This window comes from Camelus dromedarius, chromosome 4, assembly GCF_036321535.1.
Source record: "Camelus dromedarius isolate mCamDro1 chromosome 4, mCamDro1.pat, whole genome shotgun sequence".
Taxonomy (NCBI): Eukaryota; Metazoa; Chordata; class Mammalia; order Artiodactyla; family Camelidae; genus Camelus; species Camelus dromedarius.
In genome coordinates, this window is record NC_087439.1 from 28,974,993 (window position 1) to 28,997,445 (window position 22,453).

Below are 22,453 nucleotides of genomic sequence, written 5' to 3' on the forward strand. Positions count from 1 at the left end.
TATTTTGAACCTTTCAGCCCCCAGTTTATAGAGCTGGATGGATAAAGACTCATTTTGGCTATTTTTAGGCAACCTTGATTTGACAGAACTGTTTCTATCATTGGAAATTACCTTGTAACATTATGAAAAGATTACATTTTCTGATAGAGTAGGTTTGTTTCAAGCAGACTTTTAAAAATTTGTTTACATTGGAATTATCCCTTCTATGTCATTCTGTTTTTTCAACAGCTGTCAGCATTTTTTCTATTTATTGAGCTATTTGCTGATACTTTTATTTTCAGAGTTAAATAGATTCTCTTATGTAGTTGCTGTTTAGATTTTTTTTTTAACATTTGGCTTTTATAGAATGAATCTGAATCTAAGATTTTGTTGCATGAGTCTGGAAATGTTGACAATTGGATTGTTTATTCTTCTAAACTTGTTATTTTCAATAGAATCGTAAGAATGATGAAGCCTCTTATGAAAAGATGTTGAAACTGAGACGAGAGTTTAGTAGAGCCATAACAATTTTGGAAATGATTAAGAGAAGAGAAAAAACAAAACGAGAATTATTGCACTTAACCTTAGAAGTTGTGGAAAAAAGGTAACATTGCTTCTATTACCTAGCAGTAACAGCTTTAGTCAAATGATGGGCAAAATATAACCAAATTTAAGCTTTAAACAATTGAAATTAATTCTTGAACAAAATGTACATTTTTTTAAGTTGTGATTACTAGGTTTTTAAAATCAGATTAAGTTATCAATTTGGGTTGCAAATTTAGGGGACACTTCTTTGTGTAGTATAGATCCTCTATTATACTTATCTTTTTTTTTTTTTTGGCAGAATCATTGAATTGTATTTAGATAAGAACTCAGAGATCATTTTGTCCAATTCTCTGTATTAAAGTTTCTGTTAAATAACATTTGAGAGAAATCAATGTTTAATTGATTTTATTTTCTGATTAGTTAGGAAATAATTATTTCAGTGCCTTTTGAAAATATGTTTTCTGATGTGTAATAATCCTTTTAATACTTAATTAAATAGACTGTGCTAAACCAAACAAAATTTTATGTTTCCTGAGGTAAGCATTCTAAACATCATTTCCCATTGCTTGAAAATATAAAATATATGAGAAATCTTCATCTTCTGTGTACCTTAGAGATTTGGTGGGGAGGGGGGTGTTTATTTCATTTTTCTAAATCCTAAACATGAGTTTCTTTATTCTTGTAAGTTTTCTCTCAATAATCTGATTAATTGTTGATTCTATTTGATTAGCTGTGTTCCAGTTAAGTGAAGTATCAGTGGTCTTTTTCATTTTTAAACTGTAACATTTTGTTATATATTATTTCCTTTTCAAGATATCATTTGGGAGACTATGGTGGTGAAATCCTTAATGAAGTGAAAATCAACAGATCAGAAAAAGAGTTATATGCCACTCCAGCAACTCTTCATAATGGAAATCATCACAAAGTCCAAGAATGTAAAACTAAGGTGAATATCTTCTGGGGAGAAGTGTGTATGGTAATTCTGAGCAGACAATTGGTTTCTGCAGTTGTAATAGTTTGGCTAAGGAAGAAAGTTATTAACATGTAATGAGTTCTTTCTTTTTGTCAAGCACTTTGCCAGGAATTTTTACATACATATTGATTCATTAATCCTTATAACAACCCTTTAAGATAGATTTTACCTCTGTGTGACTTCCAGATCATGTATTAAGTGGCAGATTCAAGGTTTCAGTCCAGGTCAAACACCAAGGACCATGTGCTTTCAACTAAGCTTTCTGCTCCCTAGAGAATAAGGGTAATTAAAGCTTAGTTATTATCACTAGCCTTAGCAAATCCTGCATCATAGTGGCAGACATCAAAATCTAAAATTAAAATGTTCTTCATTGAGACTATTGAAAATTCTTACCGTCATCACCATTGCCACAACCAACATTTGTCAGTTGCTATCTTTCATGATTTGAAAAAGTCCTATAACTTCTAGATCACAGTTTCTTCCTAATAAAGAGCCAAGCTCATGAAAACTTGTGATTACTTTAGTTTCATAGTCTGAAGAATTATAGTCATTATTCACTTGGTACATTAAAGTATTCAGTTGAGATATACAAAAGTTAATAAAATCTTTAAGGAGCTTAGGTTTAAAAAAGAAACAGGGATTGACTAAGAATTTAGACAATAGACCTCTACTATGTAGCAGGATTTTAAAAGTGACTTAGGGTGTTTGTGGAAAATTCATCTTTTAAAAATGTATACAATCTTCATTTTTCATGGGTTTATTCCTAAAGGTCACAGAAGAATGCGGAGCAAGAAGACTCCTTCATTATTCAACTCATGTCAATTCAAACACCAAAGTTCTTTCTTATTAATCACAGGCATTTAGCCCATGTACCTGATTCCCTTTAAGTCACACTTGCTTCTGTAGCCACGAACAACGCAATAAATGTCATTTTGTAAGATTTTTTAAATCCATTTTTTAATGAATCAATGCTTTTCCTAGGTATATTATTGGTAGACATGAAAATCTCAACCCCCAAATTACAAAATCAACCTTTATTATATATTGACTCTTATTTTAGATCATCTCTAAGATTAAACACTCACCCTGTTTATATACTAATTTTAGAAATATGGTTTCATCCATTGTTCTACTCCATTTCACGTAGAGAACTACATTTACTTTGTCATACATCCTACCTTAAATACAGGTAGTTTGTTAGAAGCTGTAGGTTTCTTTTTGATGTCATAACTACACCCATTATATGAAACCATTTATATCTCACCAAGTAACTTGACATTTAAGCAACATTTTCATCATGTGTGCCATTTTTGACCCTAAAGTAGTTTTAACAGAAATCTGGGATACATGGAGAAATGTGTAACTTTCATAGTGCTTGTACTTTGGTGCTTAGAACAGTCATTTTCAAACTTTTTAAAGTAGTAGGTCCGTGTTTATTAAAAGGAATTCTGGTATATTAGAACAGATAGAACAAAGCTGCCCTGCTGAGGAGAGATAGGAGCTAGAAACCCACCGCATCAGTCAGTCTCTTTGCCAAAAAGCCTCTCATGTGCCACCACAAAAACTCTGGGGTACTTGAGAACAGTATTGTTCAGCTGAGGCATAATTGTTCATTCTAAAAAGTGAAATTTTTTTTCTAGTTAATAAGCTTATTTTTTTCAAAAAAATTATCCCACACACACATAGACATTTTTAAAAATTGGAAATAAGCATAGAAATGAATTAATGAATTTATAATCTAGTTGAAGTCATTTTAAAAATAAAAATAGTTACTAATTTTCATCATTAGTACAGTAGATTTAAATAAAATTAAAATTGAATTTAAATAATTTTAAAATGCTGGATTACATAATAATAGAGCAGTTTTTAAAAAGCACCAACATCTTAGTTTAAGTATTAATAACAATATGAAAAGCAAATTTAAGTGCCACGATTATTTCTCATTATAATTTGCAAAAGCAAAACATTTTTCAATTTATGATCACATAATAATTTTTGCATATTAAAGCCATAAAATAAAATCACCTCCTGGGTAAAAATGTATGTTTTTCAAAGACCAGTATAGTTTTTTGTGATTTCTAAAATGATTTTCATTTTTTCCTTTTGGGGGAAAAATCGTCATGTAAACAGCATCCGCATCATTTGTCTTTGAAAGAAGAGGCTTCTGATGTGGTTCGTCAAAAGAAGAAGTACCCAAAGAAGCCTAAAGCAGAGGCTTTGATAACTTCTCAGCAACCCACTCCTGAGACATTGCCTGTGATCAATAAGAGTGACATTAAGCAATATGACTTTCACAGCTCAGATGAAGATGAATTTCCACAGGTGCTTGTTTTAAAACTATTTTAAAGACATTCTCTTCTAGTCTTTTATGTTGCTATATTTTAAAACATAATTAACATCTTAGAGTTTGACTCTTGCTTTCTTCATCTAATGTTATGACATAAACATCTTCCATATTATTTATGTAGTTACTGAAGTGGTATTTGCTTTCTGTTATTTTTCCATCAGTTGGATAGAGTTTATTCTATTGTGGAGCATTTAGGTGGTTTTCAGTTTTCCCTTTTATAAAAATAAGCATCTCTACCTCTTCCCTCCATATTTAACATAGATTATTAGAAATAGAATTACTGAACTAAAGATTGTAAATATTTTAAGACATTTAATACATAATTGTAAATATTCACCAACAGTAATTCCCTTTTTACCACATTCCACCAGCATTGTATTTTACAACTTTTAATGTAAATTTTGTTACTTTGTTTAGCAGTAAACTGTTTGATTCTAAAGAAGGTTTAGAACTAGTTCAAGTTTTAACTTGTGAAAATAACTCTGGTTTATACTGCAACAGTTTTATAGCAAAAAATATGTATTGTTTAGCACTTGGTCTAGCAACACCCTCCTTTTTTGTTTTCCATATGGTATAGGCAAAGAGAATTAACAAACGAGCTTTGTCATATTTTAACATCTGACTTTGCTTTAGAAAATGTTTTTAAACCAACATGACATGTTTGGAAGCAAGATAGTTTATGAAACACTTCGTTGTTGTAGCTATTTAAGATCCAGAGTTTATATAAAATGTATTCACTTTGGCTGATTTTATTATTTTTACTCTTCTTTTCAGTGATTTAGTTTTTCTACCCCAGATATTTTAGCATTCATATACATTGTAACAAATGCATAGAAACTGGTAGCAGTTTGGCATTGCTGGAACATAAAGCACAAAGGGGAAGCAGGGTGAACAGGGTGATGTCTGGTGTAGTAGCCAGATAGCAGATGGCCTGTATCTGCATTATACATTCTAGGAAATGCTTCAGGAATTTTAAATAAGGAATGACATGGTCAGATAAATGCATGTATAATAGCCTTATATTGGTGGTATTAATGAGAGCCAGTAAAGTTTTGCTGTATATTCCCAGCGCTTTAAGAATGACGCAAGGGATACTACGTCCTAGAGAAACTTTTCCCTTAATGTGGGAATCAGTCCATTGGCCTTGAGAGTTGGGTACACTCAGCATACTAGTCATGTATTCCTCGTGTATTAAGAGAGCTTCATTTCTTTTCTAAATCCTTAAATTTATTCATGTACTCCCCATTCCCACATGAAAATTGGATTTTGAAATTTTAGGTTCCTCTGAGTTCTTGTACCAGGTCTTTGACATCAGTTTTTATAATGGCATCCCCCTGTTGCTAAATTGTAAGTAAACATGTACCTGTAGTTGGACAGTAGTCGGTGAGGCAGCTATTTAGAATATAACTCTTACAAAATCAGGATTTTATCGCTAAAAGGATAATTAAAGTAATCATATGCTTCTTTTTTGTCCAATAAACAAGAACAAAGGAATAGGGAGCCTTAGGAGAACAAACCTTTTAACCTGACTTCTCCAACTGATTTGCAGCAGAGCAGAATAAAAACCCTAACTCTTCTTGATCACGCTTCTGATTCTCGTAACACCAGCTCTTTCTTCTGTCTCAGACTAAATCCTGGAATCCATTCCTAGGGAATAGAGGTCAGGGGTGCAAAGAATACTTATCCAAAGAATTTCTGAGACTTTGTTTGTGACACTTCCTGTGTGTATTATAGAAGAGGTAGCTGATTTGTAAAGAAACTAAAGTGTAAAATTCACATTTAGGATTTCCTTTCAAATTTCAGGTTTGGGGTTTGGTTCCCCAGGAAGAAAGATCAGCCCCAGCTTACTGTTTCTGTGTCTCCCCTGTGGGGTTGGTGGAGGTATATTGAAACTCCTGTTCAGTGGTAATTACCACAGTTTGGAAGTAATGTGGAGAAAGCATTTTTCCTCTCAAAACAGGAAGAGAGGGACTTTTGAGGTTCAAAAATTTGCAAGTAAATATGATTGAGCCAGTGTTGTCAGAAAAAGAGATGTACTCCAAAGTGAAAGTGCGAGACAACTGAAACTTAAGCTCCAAAACTTTTTTTTTAATAACCATCAAGGGTAGAAATTTATGTAAACCATATTATTTCCCTGTGATTTCAGAGTATATTTGTATTTCATTTAATCTGTTTTGATAATGTTTATAAAGTTTGCTATAATGTATCAGTGCTGCCCTAGCGGTCCGCTCAGATACACAGGGATTTTTGGCCTGGTATTGCTTGGTCCTAGACAGAATGCCTTTTAATATGTGACAGCTTTTTGAAAGTCTTGATTCTTTTGCTGTCAGGATGTGGGCTGATCACTTCTCTCTGCAGCCTGTCTGCTTCCCTTTTAGCAGGTCCTCTTTCCTCTTCTGATTTTTTGCTTCTGATATGCTAAGTTTAAAAAGCGATTTTTAAAAATGAATAGGGAAATGAGAAACTCCTTTTTGAGCGAAATGTATGACCCTTACGGCTTTGGGGGATGGGAGGCTCTCCATAAACCTTTTTTACTTCTTAGATTTTGGCTTTATTATAGAGATGTAAAGTTACTGTATAAAAATGCACTGACCTATAGGTGATGTATAACTGTCATTACAAACTATTATGGCCACATACAATGTTTACAAAATATAAGTGGGATATATGAAACCTGTACTAATTCTTTTTAAGTCTATAGCACTTACATGTTCAGAAATAAGCAATACCATGTGAACTTACCTGCAGGAACTAATCCATTAAAAATAATTATTTTTGACCATAGAAAATTTTTGCTAATCTTTAAATGTTTGGGGGAATTAGCTGCCTGCTGTATGTAATGTAGGAGTGATTCACTGTTTGTGATCAGATTCTAATTTAGACCTTACAAAGATCGATCTGTTGACTTTTGATAACTCCTAAGGAATGCCTCATGCCTCTTTTTCTAGGTACCGTCCCCAGTATCAGAACCCGAAGAAGAAAATGATCCTGATGGTCCCTGCGCTTTCAGGAGGCGGGCAGGATGCCAGTATTATGCTGTAAGACCTTTATTTTTTGTGTTGCTTTTGTGAACTGGAATTAACAGGTAACTCCTGTCAAGGTGACTTAGTGTTGATCTAAAAATGAGAAGTACATCAGCATTTTTTATTTAATATCCCCTATGCAGATACCAGTAAAAGATGCTCAAAGGTACTGCGTCCTTTCAAAGGACATCAGAATCATTTATTTGGAAATTGATAATTATTTATATTTTAGAAATATAGTTTCACTTTGGACTTTAACCATAGCTTCAGCAGTTATGAAAACTGCTCACGATGTCACTGCTAGCGTTAGGTGAGCCCAGAATCTCTAACTGAACCCTTGATAGCTGATGAGTGTTTACTGAAATTTACTGTTGAGCAAGCCCATTTTGTACGTACATGCCCAGTAAGCATCAAACATAAAGAAGTCACTTTTAAACTTCCCTCACGGCACTGTTTTGTCAAATGATTATACTCATAACTTTTTAACACACTTAGAAAGTGCTCTGTGCTATTAAGTCAAGTTTTGGTGCAGCATTATATCAAAGAATGACCCTCGCTCCCAAACGCTGAGGTTTCAGATGAGGTAATGATAGGGTAATGAGGATGGCTTTCATTATATGGCTTTTGGAGACTGGTTGTCTTATTCATTATGGTAAACACATACACTTAACAACTTTTTCGGGGGGGGGGCGGTGTTTGTGTTTAAAGTAGGAGAGGTGAGAAAATGAGTTAATGCTTTTGAGGAAAAGGGAAAATTACTATGAAAGGGGACAGAAGTGGTAAGACCAAAAAATAGAATGATAGAGGAAATGGGAAGGCAAAGAAATGGACTGTGTATTCTTAAAAGTAAAGAGGAAGTGTCAACTTGACCCATGCGCGGTTTCTTGAAGTGCGGTTTTTAATCCAAAAAATTTCCTTCTAGTTTATCTCAGTAGGAAGTCTATAAGTTACTAATTTCATTATCTCTACTTTTCTATATAAATGTTAAAAGCCTTATTATTCTTTAAAGATACTTTTCTTTTAAAATATAATATATTCTAAGTGTATTTGTAGTCATAAACTAAATTTAGTTTGAGTTATTTGGTGAGTGAACTTTTGAGTTAATTTTATAAAATTTTACCTGGTTACTATTTAAACCTCAATTTTGCAGTTTAATATCTGAATTTCAATTGTTCTGCTAGTGCTGTAGTTACTTTGTTTTTATCATGATTTAACTTCTTCATTTCAGATTCAGTCCATGAGGGTTTTTTTGGTTTTTTGGTTTTTTTTTTTTTGCAGCCTCGTTTGGACCAAGCTAACCATTCATTTGAAAATTCAGAATTGGCAGATTTGGATAAGTTGAGATACAGGCATTGCCTTACGACACTCACAGTCCCAAGAAGATGTATTGGATTTGCAAGGAGGCGAATTGGCAGAGGTGGAAGGTAAACTATTTGTTTTGACCTGTTTTTTGTTTACAAGCTAGAAGGGAACATGTAGGGAAAATGTTATTAAATTCTTGTAGGTAATGTTTGTCTTTATATTGCTTTTCAGGGTCATAATGGACCGGATATCCACAGAACATGACCCAGTCCTGAAACAGATAGACCCTGAAATGCTGAATGGTTTTTCAAGCGCTTCCCAAACTATAAACTTTTCTTCTAATTTCTCTCGGACCAATGCTTCCAGTAAACATTGTGAAAATAGACTGTCCCTTTCTGAAATATTAAGCAATATCAGATCATGTCGACTACAGTGTTTCCAGCCAAGGCTGCTAAACTTACAGGACAGTGATAGTGAAGAATGTACCTCAAGAAAACCAGGGCAGACTGTGAACAATAAAAGAGTTTCTGCAGCATCTGTAGCTTTACTAAACACCAGCAAGAACGGCATATCAGGTAAGCTGTCACTTTGTTAAAAATGTATCCTGCTGTTCTTCTCCTTAATTTTCATTATCTTCTAAAAAGACTCTCAGGGTGAATTTTGAAGGTTTATTTTTATGATCCTACTGAGGAAAGGAATTTTATCTTAACCTACTACATTTTTTTTCCAACCTAAGAACTTAAACCCTATTATTGTGGTTCACGTTTTAACCACAGTGTCCTCACTGATACCTATAAAACCACTCACTGACATGTATTTTGAATGTGTGTACCTGATACGGTGAATGTGTAGGCAGAATGCAGAGGAAATTCCCTCTGGGCAAAGTGATTGTAAGCTGCTACCAGTAGATCATAGCACTATACTGTCTCCAGTTGTTAAAGAAAATGTTCATTTTATTGTATTAACTTCGCATTTAAGCATTGCTCCTCGACAGTACCATTGAAATCTTTCTTTCTGAAAAATGATTTTTAAAGAGGTTCCTTACGAATAGTTGTAATTTTGGTCTGATAACTTACCTTTCTAATTAAGATTGGAAAGTTTATTCATTTTAGGGGATATTATACTTATTAATTTAATATTTTTATGATATAGACATTGTAATAATGCATAATAACTAGAGAATCTAAAACATAATTTTGATTTGTTTTCTTATGTAGTCTTCTTTTTATCATATGTATACAAGTATGTATAAGTTATAAATATCTTTATAATGTATACATTGCAAATAATTTCATGGTGTCCAGAGACAAAAGCTGGATGTGACTTGACTTATACTGTTGATGCTCTTTCTGTAAAACACATTTATTTCTTGGATGGTGCATTTTTAGTATGCAAAATTACTATGTTAAACTTCTCAAAGTGATTTCAAATCATCTTAGCTTGAAATTTAGTCTCATTAGTATTCAGTCTTTTTTAGTTACTGAACTGTTTATTTTCAGACTTGACTTAGACATTTATCTATTTAAAGGTTATAATGGAAAAGTGGATTTATTTGAATAATTGGAAGTTTGGCATGTCATTTCTCCAAATTAGTTGGTTAATTTTCTTCTAAACGAATTTAGGTAAGGAAAATGGCATCCCATTATATAAAGTTCATGAGTCTGTGAGTATAATGAGCTTTTGAAGCTGAAATGGATGAATACCTAATATGAGTTGAGGTGGCAGGATTTTAGAAAACTAAAAATAGTCGGTAGGAAGTTGATATTAGGTCAAATCTTTATTTCAGCCAACTCTAAGACATTGTTCAAATTATTTAACTTAACTGGAATTCTGTTACCAAAAATTACTCACAATAATTTTTGCCAAAAAGGGAGTTTAAAAACTTATCATATATAGGCATTTATAATTAGATTTGACCATAGATTTTTTTCTCTGCTAATGAATGTCCTAACCAAAAAGTAATTTTAATATGTTCCTTCTCTACTTGAACACGGCCAGATATTTGCAGCTTTCTACTATACATTCCTGATACACTCCAGATCTATTTGACTTGACTCTTTTCCAGAAAATATATATATGTTGCTCATGTTATTGTATCATCAAAACTATTTGTATTGATTCAGAATGTAATGTAAATAAGTCCATAAATCAGCTCCAGAGTTTTAGGACACTACCATACGTCAGCCTAGAATAGGCATTTAAAGAATTATTTTAGGCATGCATGCGCTTTTCAGGGAACTTAAATCACAAATATGAGATGCTAACATCATAGACTTATTTTTGCCTTTCCCTTGCCATCAGAAAAAAATAGTGCAGTGTTTTTGGTCTGTGTAGTTTTTCCTGTCTTACGTTATATAATGGTGCTATGTCTCAACTTAGTATCATACCATTTCTTTCACCCTTGAAACATTTTAAGGCTTAAGCAACAACTAAGGTACATTAAAATCAATGTTTTGGAATCAAGTCTTTCAAATATATATTTAATTATTTGTTACTGGAGTATTTTGTTTGAAGTTTTTGTTTGTTTGTTTGTTTTTTGTTTTGTTTTTTCTCTGCTAACTGACCCTCTAGTTATTGAGGCCCCAAGGTGTTTCGGTTTTTTGGGGTTTTTTAACAAATTTCTTTTGTTTCAAAATATTAGGCTTAGTGTATAAATACATAATGAAACAAGTCTTTTAACAGCATTTTTGTAAACAAACAAAAAGCTGGGGCAGTTTTAACTACCCATCTGTATCATTTATACTCATTATATAGTTTCTCAGTTCTGGATAATTTTTAAATGGATTCAGTTATAGTTCAGCAAATACTGATAGAAACTCCTTTTCTACCTAAAGAGAAGGATGTAGGAATTTTTAGAAAGTTTTATTCTTATATTTGATGATCACATAGAAAGGGATTGAATCCTCAGATGTTTGGTTTATTTTAATCTGTGTGTCTTGAACTCTTTTTCCTTCTGCTTATTCTTAGTAGACTTGGTCAGGAGAGCATGCGTATCTTTAAGAGTAACAGGACTGATATAGGACCGTATTTTTACCTGGCAGAGAGTGTCACTGAGCTAGACAAAATATAAGTACTGAATTTTCTGTTTCACAGCTGGGAAATCCCAGCAAATAAGGGGTTTGAGCTATTTAGAAACCTGATATGCTTGACAGTAATACTTACTTATATCACAAGTTTCTTAGTTCTTTAAAAAAAACTTAAATTGAGGATCGATGGCAAAGAATTTTCTTTTAGGTTGTTAATAACCCACTTAATGTTCTTCAAGTCATAATTGCTGTGTCCTGAATATTTTCAAATTATTATTTTCAGTATCATACTTGAATGGACTTAAAGGAAAAACAAATTGAAGTGTATGTATGTCCTAGGTATTAGTAAAAACTAAAACTGAAGACTTCATTTTAAAGCAGAGAGACACATCTTGTTAACTATTAAATAAAAGTATGTTTTCTTCATTGAAAACCTATTCCCAAAGAATAGAAGCAGTGGAAAGGAAAGATAGATGTGCTGAACATGGCAAGTAGATAACCAAGGAAAATTAATTTCATACATAATTATATAGGACGTAATACATGCAAAGCACTATGTTAAGTGTTTTTAAAAGTTGCGGACTTTTATGAGACAGTAATCCTTATCATCAAGGAGCTTATACATGGCTTATATATGGCAAATATTACATTCTTTATGTAAATAGATGATGAAGTTTTCAGCCAGTTGAAATTGCAGTATTTTTTACTCTCCTGAGATGCTGCTCCTAAATCCAGGCCTCAAAAAAAAAAAGCTTCACATCTAAAAGTAGCTTTGCTTGTTCAGACTTGAAGGGCAGGATTAATTTATATTTAATCTTGGTTTACACTAATGCATGGTTGCAAGCTAACATGTTTCTTTCTTCTCTCATTTGTCTTAGTGTACTGAATAGATACTACCAGCTTTTGCTGAAGCTTTTGACTAGCTTCAAATATCTTAATATTATCAGTTTGTAAAATCACAACATTTTGGACAATTTTCTGAGAGAAATTCCTGGTTTTTAATTTTTCCAGTTTCTTTTCCGGTTCTTTCTTAAATTGACATAAAGTGTTTCAAGCATAAAAGTTTTAAGATAGGTAAAACTACTTTATAACAACTAGCTGAGGTACTCACAAGGATTTATTTTTTCAGTTAGTGTCACTTTCAAAGCTGAGAAATGGGTTCAGGCTTCATGAATTGTAAGATCTTAGTTTGACTGCTAAAGGAAATAATACTGAAATTTCAGTTGTAACTGTTGAGCTTGGATGTCAAATTTAAATGGATCTTTAGTCTGTTTTCTTTATCTTCACATCTCATTTGTTCCTCATTCCTCATCCCTCTCACCCCCACCTCACCTCCCATCTTCACCCTCATTACCTCACAGTTCTGTAGTTTATTCATTAATTGCATTATAGGATGTGTATAGTCCTGGACAGGTAATGCCAACTTTCAAAAGTTGGAAGATTGTCCTCAGAGTAGCCCCAGTGGATTTATGTAAACTTTTACCTGATTCCTTGCCATGACCTGGAAGGTTTAAAATAGGATCTCCTTCTCCCCTCCATGTAGCCCTAGAGCTGTCTTTTAAAACAAGCAAAAATGCATATAGTCAGTATTTCTTCAACAAAATATATATTAAAACTTTTGTAACAAAAACCTACCTGGTAGATAAAGAAGTGCTGAATAATATATTCATTTTGACTTTTCGGTAATCTCTACTACCACATTAGATTTTCTTCATTAAGCTACAAAAACTTGCTCTAGGCTAGTGTTTTTAAAAAGTCATTGCTTCTCAAGAATACATCATCTTAGCCCACCTTGAGAAATACTACATTAAACTTTACAAGATTATTTTTTAAAGGCAGCAAGTATAAGCACAAAAATCATATGTTTGTGTTCTCTTATGATGTGGTCATCCAGAAAATCCAGAATGTATTTCTATTAGATTTTTCTTTGTATTAGTTTGTCAGTGAAACAACAAGACAAGGTTAACAAATAACTTGTAAAGATTTCACACACAAGAATACATTCTCTGTGGGCCCAGGTTTAAGAAACAGTGATCTAGGGCTTCAGAATCAGTACACCAGTGTAAAATCTAATGGAGATACCTAGAGTATGTTTTTGATGGATCACTGTCAGATTATGAGGAGAAGAGTGATAAGGGGTCAACCGAGCAGACCTTCTTATAAGAACCATGTACTTGAAAGGTAAAGGATGACATGAGGGATTCCTAGGATCTTTGAAGATAGAATCAACATTCTAAGGATGGTGACAGGTATTTTAAGAAAAGGTGCATGGATTCATATGAAGAATAAAGCAGGCTGATAAACCCAAGATAGGTAAAGAGCTGGATATAAGGATGGCCAGAAAGATTAGGGGCTTTAGTGAAAAACAGACTGTCAGTTATATACACAAAATATTTAGAAATGCACATATGTTACTAATGTGCAGAATGACACATTGGCATATGTAAAAGGGAAAATTCTGTATTAGGCCTACTAGAATGTGTTACCCAGGAAAAAACTTGAAAACTTCGTGCTTAGGGAAAGGAACACTTCCTATCTATCTGGAATAGAGAAATAATGCCACCTTCACAAAACAGATTGTAGTTACTTCTAAACTGACAGGACTTGGAGGTGTGGTATATGGTAGATTTGTGACCAGAATGAATTTTACTTGCAAGTTAGAACTTTTTAAGAGCAACTAATGGAAAGAACTTGGCTTGGCCCTGTGCAGGAGAAACAGATAAGGTTTCTCTTTTCATACCTTCCCACTTCCTCTTTATGCCGCTGCCACACACCCAAAGCTGGGCCCCTGTCCTGTGTCTTGTTCCTAAAGACATTTCATCATTCTGTAACAGTACCTTTTCCTGACATATTTCAATGCTTTCCTCTTGGTGACTCAAAGTCAATGTAAGAAATAAATTTCTTATGAATGTGTTTCAGTGATTTATGAAAGGAAAAATAATTAGTGGAGGAGGTGCTTTCAACCACTTTATCATCCTCCATCTACCAGTAAAGTCGACCCTGAGGATGGTAATTCAGTACTGCGTGTGTGTCATTAAAACTATACATTTCTTACCACTTGAGTTAAAATAATACTAAACAATGCTCTAGAAAATTCTGAACAGGAAACATAAGATTTTTTCAAGCACAAAACACCTCATAGTAAAAAAAGAACTAGATGTCAAGAATGACTCTAACATGCCGCAGCTTGAGGTGAGGGGTAAAAGGAAAAAAAAATGTCATATTTTAAGCATATCTGTATTTTGGAATTAAATTAAGCTTACATCAGTGGTTTTCAGCTAGTAGCAGGATCAGGTATGAGAATTTTGGTATCAGAGTAAGCCTAAGTTTTGAAAGGTTGGGCAAAACTTGACCATTAATGTGAATAATTTCAATTGAATCTTGGTTGGGATTTTCTGAGTTTATTTTTAGGAGTTTTCTAATGGCGAAAAGGATAGGGTTCCTGAACAAACTAATGGTTTCAACAAGACAGGGCAGTAAGACATCCCCCCAAAGGAAATTTTATTAGTATCCCCTTTTAATATTTTGATAAATGATCATCTGTTCTTAAAGGCAAGTAGAACAGCTCCAGTTGGCAGCACTTTGTCAGCCATGGACTACTAAGCAAAAGTAATTTTTTATTAAAAAAGTGATCTGTTCTTTCTAGTAATTTATGTGTATACTTTATTCTTATAAAAGATTTTTATGGTTGTATGACTTAAAGATTTTGGGGAAAGAAAAGATTCTCATTCTCATTTCTTTATCAGTTTTGAAACAGCTGCTTGAAAGTATATTTTCTTCATTTGGTTTATTCCTCACTTAAAATTAACCACTATAATTCTCACCTTTTCATTGCAACATAAACCTTAGCTCCGGACAAACGTAACGCGGGATTTGAGAGAGTAGATCATACTAACACCAGATTCCAAGTTCATTTCTTCTGAATTGGTACACTGTTTTTACACATAGGGCTTGAACAGATTTATTTGGGTTTAACTTAAGACTTTTCCTTCCTGCCTTTGTATCTAATAAACTTTTTCATCTCTTTCCCAAGGTTTTCAGACAGCTGGAAATTCATGAATACTTCACATTTTCATTTGATTTTGAAGATTTTAAATTTAGAATTAAATTTTTTTCATTTACAAATAGAACACTTGCAGTGAATGTAACATGTGCAGAGAAAGACATTTGATTTTGTTTGTAATTCAGTAACATAACTAATGTGTACTTCAAAAATACAGGTAATATTAAAATTGTAGAGTAAGCACTGTCATAGGCCCAGGTTTTTTAATCTTCTAAAAATAAAACTGCTGTCTATCTAAGAACTATTTTTCCAAGATAGTCCAGTACTAATTTTAATGATAACATTGCAGAACAGAAATGATGCCATATCTGAAACTCTATCCATCCCTGGGACCTAACTCCTTTTACGTACAAAATGAGCTATATTGTGCATAACTTCTTGTATGCCTAATTTACCATCAAAAAATTTTTTTTAAATTTCTATTTTGTGATCCTGCTAAACGGAAAACTTGGCAGGGGTTGGTTAAGTAACCTTGGTTGAGGGTGTAGTCTTCTGTCTAGACTCCTTTAGGAAATATTGGTTAGATTGCTCAATTATATTTAAAAGTTGACTCATATTAGCTGGTATTTCTTAACATGTATCTTTTCTTCCCAGCCACACTGTAGGACTTTATAGCAGCGACACTCTTCTTTATTTTACCCCTGTATTCACTCTTAACTCTTAATGCAGTGCTTTTCATCATAATAGATAGTAAATACTTGTTGATTGAGTGAAATCATTAGGAGACAGGGAAAAAAGCAATAAAGAAAAGTAGAGTAAAATTACTCAAGTAGTATATATATTCTGATGTGATTTAATGTTTTGTGACTCTGATAATAAACTGACTTCTATAGAGATAGGTCTAAATCAGTTTATCGGTGATCTACTTAAATGTCAGTGAATGAAAGTTCATTTACATCTCATTTCATGAGAAAAAGTGTCTCATGACTTTTTCTTAACTAACCTTTTAAACAAAAGTTTTAGATGTCGTGATTTTATTTGACATTTACTTTTAACACAGTTGGTAACAGCATAATTGATTACATCTCAGGATGTATTTTTAATTTTCTAAAAACTACTCTGATTTCTAGCCCATGTTTTTATAGATAGGACTTATTTTAGGCATCAAATCTGTTGGCTTAAACTGTGGTTTATGGTTATGACCATTTTTGTCCTCTACTCTTATTTATAATAGGAAAAAAAATTATTTTCACTCCTGTGTCATAGATGAAAACCAGCAGTAAACATCATTTAGTCTTGCAGGTGGTCCTGCTTTCTTATTAAGGCTATAACTTAGTCATCATTATTATTTGCATTAATAAATCACAGGTTTTCTCATTATATAGTTTACTTTAGTGTAGAGAATTACATGATCTCAAAGATACTAAGTTTGAGTAAATGGTAGAATCCTCCTGTTAGAACTATGTCACACAGTAAAAACTACATACAGGAACTTTTTTTATCATGTGATATTAGAAGGTCGTGGCTATAAGCATAAGCCACTTTGGCCGAAAGATTTGTCATCTTTCTTCGGTTCTTTGCTGCTGATGTATGTTGTGATTTGGAATTGCTTTTCATCGTAATTGTGGAATAATTTTATATTGTATTCTACTTGTTAAAAGTACTTTGCAACATACTCATTTCTGAAAATAATGTCCTTTACCAGTGACAGGAGGCATCACGGAAGAGCAGTTTCAGACTCATCAACAGCAGTTAGTTCAGATGCAGAGGCAGCAGCTTGCTCAGCTTCAGCAGAAGCAGCAGTCCCAGCATTCCTCGCAGCAGACGCAGCCAAGAGCACAGGTAAGCCTGTCTTAACCGTGGGCACGTCTCCTCCTTTCTTTCTTAATTAGTTTTGTTCAGTTTTAGTCAGGTCACAGAAGAGAACCTTGATATTGCCATTCTTGATTTTGGAGATCGAACTTAAGTGTCTTTTCAGTTAATTTACATAATTTTAAGTCACTAGTTTATATTTTATGAGAGGAGAACAAGAGCCAAGTAAGGTATTTTGAATTTAGGAGAGAAATAACTACATACTTGGGGGAAGGGTTATTAAGGATTCATAGAAGTAATTATATACTCTTAGAACCACCATCTGCCACCCCCACTCTCCCCACCAAAATATTTTTTCCAAGGATATAACTATCCAGACTCCTTCCTAAACTGTGTTTAAGTGCCACATGCATGTGCCCCACGAGCTGAGAGGTAACTGTCTTGACTTGTGCAGTAAATTCAGACAAAATAGCCCCTTGCCTGTTTGAATCACATTTCCCTGAAGAGAAAATTGCCACTAGGTGAAGTTTTCCACAGGTACCACTGAATGATTGGCACTAGGGATAAGAATGAAAATACCTAATAAAACGGTAATTGCCAGAAGAAAGAAGCCCTGACAACACCTTGAAATGAGCCTTTAAGACTCATTTGGGACGTCTGGCCTCCAGAACTGAGAATAAATTTCTTTTGTTTAAGCCATTAAAAACAAAACTGGAATTAAGAAGTATGTTTCAAATTTGAGCCATCTGAAAAAAATAAACCTAGTGTTTTATGTCTTAAGTTTTGTTGCTCCATCCGTAATTCTAAAGTAATAACTGAGATCGATTCAGTCTTTGTTGGATTCTGTGAGCTCTCAAGCCAGTATCTGCCCATGGTAATTCAGCTCATTCTCGAAGGGTCAGTATACTGACCCTGGAGATCCTGAGTCTAGCAATACGAAAATCTCAGCGACCCTTGGACCCCTCACCCATCCAGTTGACTTTGGGGCTGGCGCACATTCAGGGGCTATTATTGACTGTCAATAACAGCTAACCGGTTTTATACAGAATCAAGAGGAACTTGACCATTAAACGTGCCTTTGTTTGCCTTTTCTGAATCTTAGGTATTCCAGCCTGCTGCAGGGTTAGGCCAAGACACATTTTTACGTTGGGACAAAAATGGCTGTCGTTCATCTGTGATTTCATTTTGCCCATAGTGTCTAGGTTGTCAGTTTTTATAAAGGTGTTTGTTAACACTTATTGGGAAAATGAATAGAGCATGAAAGGTTTAGGTTGTTTAATCCCATCATTCTTTCTCAGAAATAATTGCTTCCCGGTTTTTAGTCACTTCCCTGTTTCATATGACAAAAATCGTCTTTGGAGTCCTAGATCTCTTAATCTGAACACTTACATAACTGTTCAAGATGAAAAAGACAACAGCCTTTTGGGTTTGCTCATTTCTCAATGTGTTTGTGAAATCACATCTAAAAAGTTGAGGGTTTCATTTTGTTTATTTCTAGGGCTCAAGCACCTCTGACTGTATGTCTAAAACACTCGACTCAGCCAGCGCCCATTTTGCTGCATCTGCAGTGGTCAGTGCACCTGTTCCAAGTCGCAGTGAGGTAGCCAAGGAGCAGAACACTGGCCACAACAACATAAATGGTGTCGTCCAGCCTTCAGGTAAGCCTGTTGTTCATGTGACACTTAGTAGCTCAAAGTTGTAACTCAGTGATTTGAGGTATAGGTTTTGTTTTTCAAATCCAAGGGGAAAATGTTGAACAAGAAATCGGTTAGGACTCTTTATATTTTCTGTGGATATGTGTGGTGGAACAGCTGGATGTTTCTGGAACTCACATAGAGCCTGCTCCCTGTTTCCTCCCACACCCATGGGTTACCTGCCCGGGTAACTCTCCACCCTGCTTAGCTTTATCCACATACTGCCAGTTGCCTCACATCTTAAGAAACACACATCGAGCTAATCGCAAACCATCATCATTGAATCATCTGTATGTTTATAAAAAGGTAAAGTATAACCCAGGATGGTCTATCAATAAGTTTGAAATTGGGTTTAACTTTCCCAGTTTACATACTCACAGGCTTGCTTTCTCTGACTTCTCTTGAAATTCAGTATTTTCTCTTGACTCTTCCTCTTGCTTCCTCTGACGACTCCTCTTTCTGCTTCTCACTACCCTGCTTACTCAAAGACTTGCTGTTCCTATCAGACCCTAGCATTTTCCACTTGCTTTTACATGTCCCATGGTCACGATTGCTCTTCCTTGCTGATGTTCATGCATTGGGTAAATTCTAATGGAAGCCCATTGGTCGTCTCCACCTGCCCTCGCCTCCAGAGAGGACCTCTCTGTCCTAGTAGGCATGTTCCAAATATGGAGGCTGTAACAGGATACTTTGCAAAACACTTTTATGGGGGCCAGTAGAAGAGACTGTCTTTGGGGTTTTCACAGGTGAATAGGTTGTACTTACTGATCAGAAGCTCTCTTTGGAGAGGCCATCATGTGGAAGGTTAATTTGGTATTTAGCTAGATTACAAATGTTTGCATTTCTTTTTATTTTAAACTCCTAATTTTTTTGTTGAAGAGTTTAATTAATGTCTCATAATGTGAATTGAATGATTTTTTCCCCCTTCAGGAACCTCTAAAACATTATACTCCACCAACATGGCTTTATCATCCAGCCCAGGGATTTCAGCTGTACAGCTTGTAAGGACAGTTGGCCACACCACTACAAACCACTTAATCCCAGCATTGTGCACAAGCAGTCCTCAAACACTTCCCATGAACAATTCCTGCCTGACAAATGCAGTGCACCTCAATAACGTCAGTGTTGTTTCTCCGGTCAACGTGCATATCAATACACGGACTTCAGCACCATCGCCAACAGCCTTAAAACTTGCCACAGTTGCTGCCAGTATGGACAGAGTGCCAAAGGTTACTCCTAGCAGTGCCATCAGCAGCATAGCAAGGTGTGTGTGTGTGTGTGTTTCAAATATCATTCTGTCCCTTTCTGCTGGCTGTTCTGTGGGAGGAAAAAGACATTCTTTTTTAACTGCTCAAGCAGTAGATGTCTTGTCAATTGATTGATTTACTTTTCAACAGATACTGTGAATGTCTGCTTAGTCTCAAGCTCTGTGACTTAGACCATTTGAGGCCACTAGTAGGATATTTAAATGCCAACCAGAATTGTTAAAAAAAAAAAAAAAACCACAAAGAAAAAAACCACATCAACTTGGGAACCATCAAACAGAAAATGATACATCAGTCTATTTTAGAAGCTTCAATTATTCTACATTACTTCTTTGTAGTTTAGACAGTCTGGAAGGTTAGAGTGGGTATTAGTTTCCAGAGCTTTAGTTTTCAAATCAAAATTTGTGTTTTCTTCAACATTATACACAAAGGGAAAGTAGATTATTCTACATATATTTTAAAATGGAGAATATTCTGGGATTAACTAAATCTATGATAATGTATTTTCAGAGTATGTTTTTTTCTTTCTATGACACTAATGCACAAGAACAGTGAATGAGAAAAAAATTGATTTGCGTGGATTAATAACTACATGACCTTAAACCTGTAAAACTGAACTGTAGTGGAAAGTAATTTAAGTAATATTGTGCTCCTGATGATCATTCTTTTTGAGTCTCACATGCTATGTGTATTGTAAAAAACTTGGATTGTGCTATGTTACTATATTTCATAAGTAATTCATCATTGGCTTCTACTGAAATATTATGTTAAGTTGCTGTCTTCCCTAAGTAGTTATAATCAAGTACTTAGAAATTAATAGGATTTCTTAGCTGAAGAAAACTTTTCCTTATTCCTGTATAGAAATTATACAAATGGGAGATGTTCTTGTAAAGTTCATGTTTAGTTGTAATTATGTAAAAATGCATCTGTAAATACTAAGTGATAAACTCCACGTTCTAGAGAGTATTAATGTTTATTTTACTCTTTGCCTTATTATAGAGAGAACCATGAACCAGAAAGATTGGGTTTAAATGGAATAGCAGAGACAACAGTAGCTATGGAAGTGACATAACCTAAAACATGTGGCTTTGACCTGTGCTGATGGTGTGCAGTCATTCATATTCCAGCTGAATGCAAAAGGCGACACTCTGTGGATCACAGAGCGTAACAATGGACCTAAATGGACTACAGTATATCGGATGTTAAATCGATATATGGTGTATATTTTGTAAAATTGGGGAAATCACTACCTTGTAAAATAGTTTATTTGTATCATCAATATTATTTCTGTTACTTGAATAAGTAGATATTCATCATCATGCTTTTGCACTTGAATTTGCAACTGAATGGATTTTAAAAAATAATTCTTTAATGGGATCATGAGCATGAAATGGGATCCTGCATCACTTGTTTTAACTATTTATTTTGCCATGTTTACATTTTGTATCTTGTAAAAATAAATCCAACTTTGTGTCTAAAAAGTTAAAGATTCATAGCTAGGAAATGAAATTCTTGTAATTTTTTTCTAAAGGAACTGTAAAGTTTTCACTTGGTTCATTTTGTTTCACAATTTGACTAGATGGACTTTTTGGTAAATACTTTAGTGGCATTTCACTGTCAAATATGAAGTTCAAGGCAAAATAGTATTTTCTATTACTGTGCAGGGGAAAGGGATGGATCGATACATGCAAATTTAATGTAGTAATTCACTTTTCCATATATTTTGAATGTATATTTCTATTTATAATACCAGTTTATAAAAAACAATTACACAGAAAAAAAAAGGACTAGGAAAAATTATGCATCTGGCACATTTAAACTGTGCAGATAAGAAAATTTTTCAAGGATTACATTTTATCTGAAGACTGCGTATTTTAACTGGCTTTAAAACTGTAACACACCACATAAAGGATATTTTACCAGGTATGTATTGCATTATATCATTGCAATAATTATTGGAAGTCTAGATATCGAGCCATCCCAGGTGTTGGGAGGGGGGGAGGGTTGTGGCAAGATTGTCTTTTCCATTTTGGAGCATTTTCCTGTGGCTACAAGGCAAGTAACGGGTTGGAAAAAGTCTGACTGTAAGCGTTGGACACCTTCACAGTGTAGTGTTTTAGTGACTTTTTTTTATACGGTTCTTGTAAATTAGATACGTGTAGTGGTGTTTCAGAATGTTTGTTTATGCACTAGTTCAGACAACTTTCCCTGTTACTTGTTCTTGATAAGTGAAAACTGCAGGGAAATAAAAATACATATCAAAACATGGACATGCTGCATATGTGTTTATTTCACAGTGTGCACACAGCGTAAGAGAAAACTGAAGGGAGATGACAGCACTTAACGGCACTTTTCATTTTCACAGTGCTGTCCAGGCATTAATGAAAAGGATTATAAGAAGCTCATCTGTGGGCACTGTGGGGTTTCAGATAATCCAATATAAACTACCTTTGATACGAAAAGTCCTTAAAATATTTTATGGA

At 34.1% G+C, this 22,453-nt stretch overlaps 1 protein-coding gene across 3 annotated transcripts in view; it reads left to right on the forward strand.

The window, feature by feature from the left end:
• The window catches only part of EPC2 (enhancer of polycomb homolog 2), a 97,424-nt gene extending 75,184 nt beyond the window's left edge, over positions 1-22,240 (forward strand). For 2 of the 3 annotated variants that reach the window (XM_010974796.3, XM_031451370.2), the window contains exons 5-14: positions 435-583; positions 1,339-1,471; positions 3,629-3,820; positions 6,794-6,883; positions 8,147-8,292; positions 8,402-8,745; positions 16,905-17,041; positions 18,510-18,669; positions 19,636-19,969; positions 20,970-22,240. In XM_010974796.3, the coding sequence (XP_010973098.1) occupies positions 435-583; positions 1,339-1,471; positions 3,629-3,820; positions 6,794-6,883; positions 8,147-8,292; positions 8,402-8,745; positions 16,905-17,041; positions 18,510-18,669; positions 19,636-19,969; positions 20,970-21,042 (1,758 nt within the window). In that variant the 3' untranslated portion in view covers positions 21,043-22,240. The remainder of the gene's footprint in view (positions 1-434; positions 584-1,338; positions 1,472-3,628; positions 3,821-6,793; positions 6,884-8,146; positions 8,293-8,401; positions 8,746-16,904; positions 17,042-18,509; positions 18,670-19,635; positions 19,970-20,969) is intronic. The other variant, XM_031451369.2, reaches the window with a different exon arrangement.
• Positions 22,241-22,453: the final 213 nt, after the last annotated feature.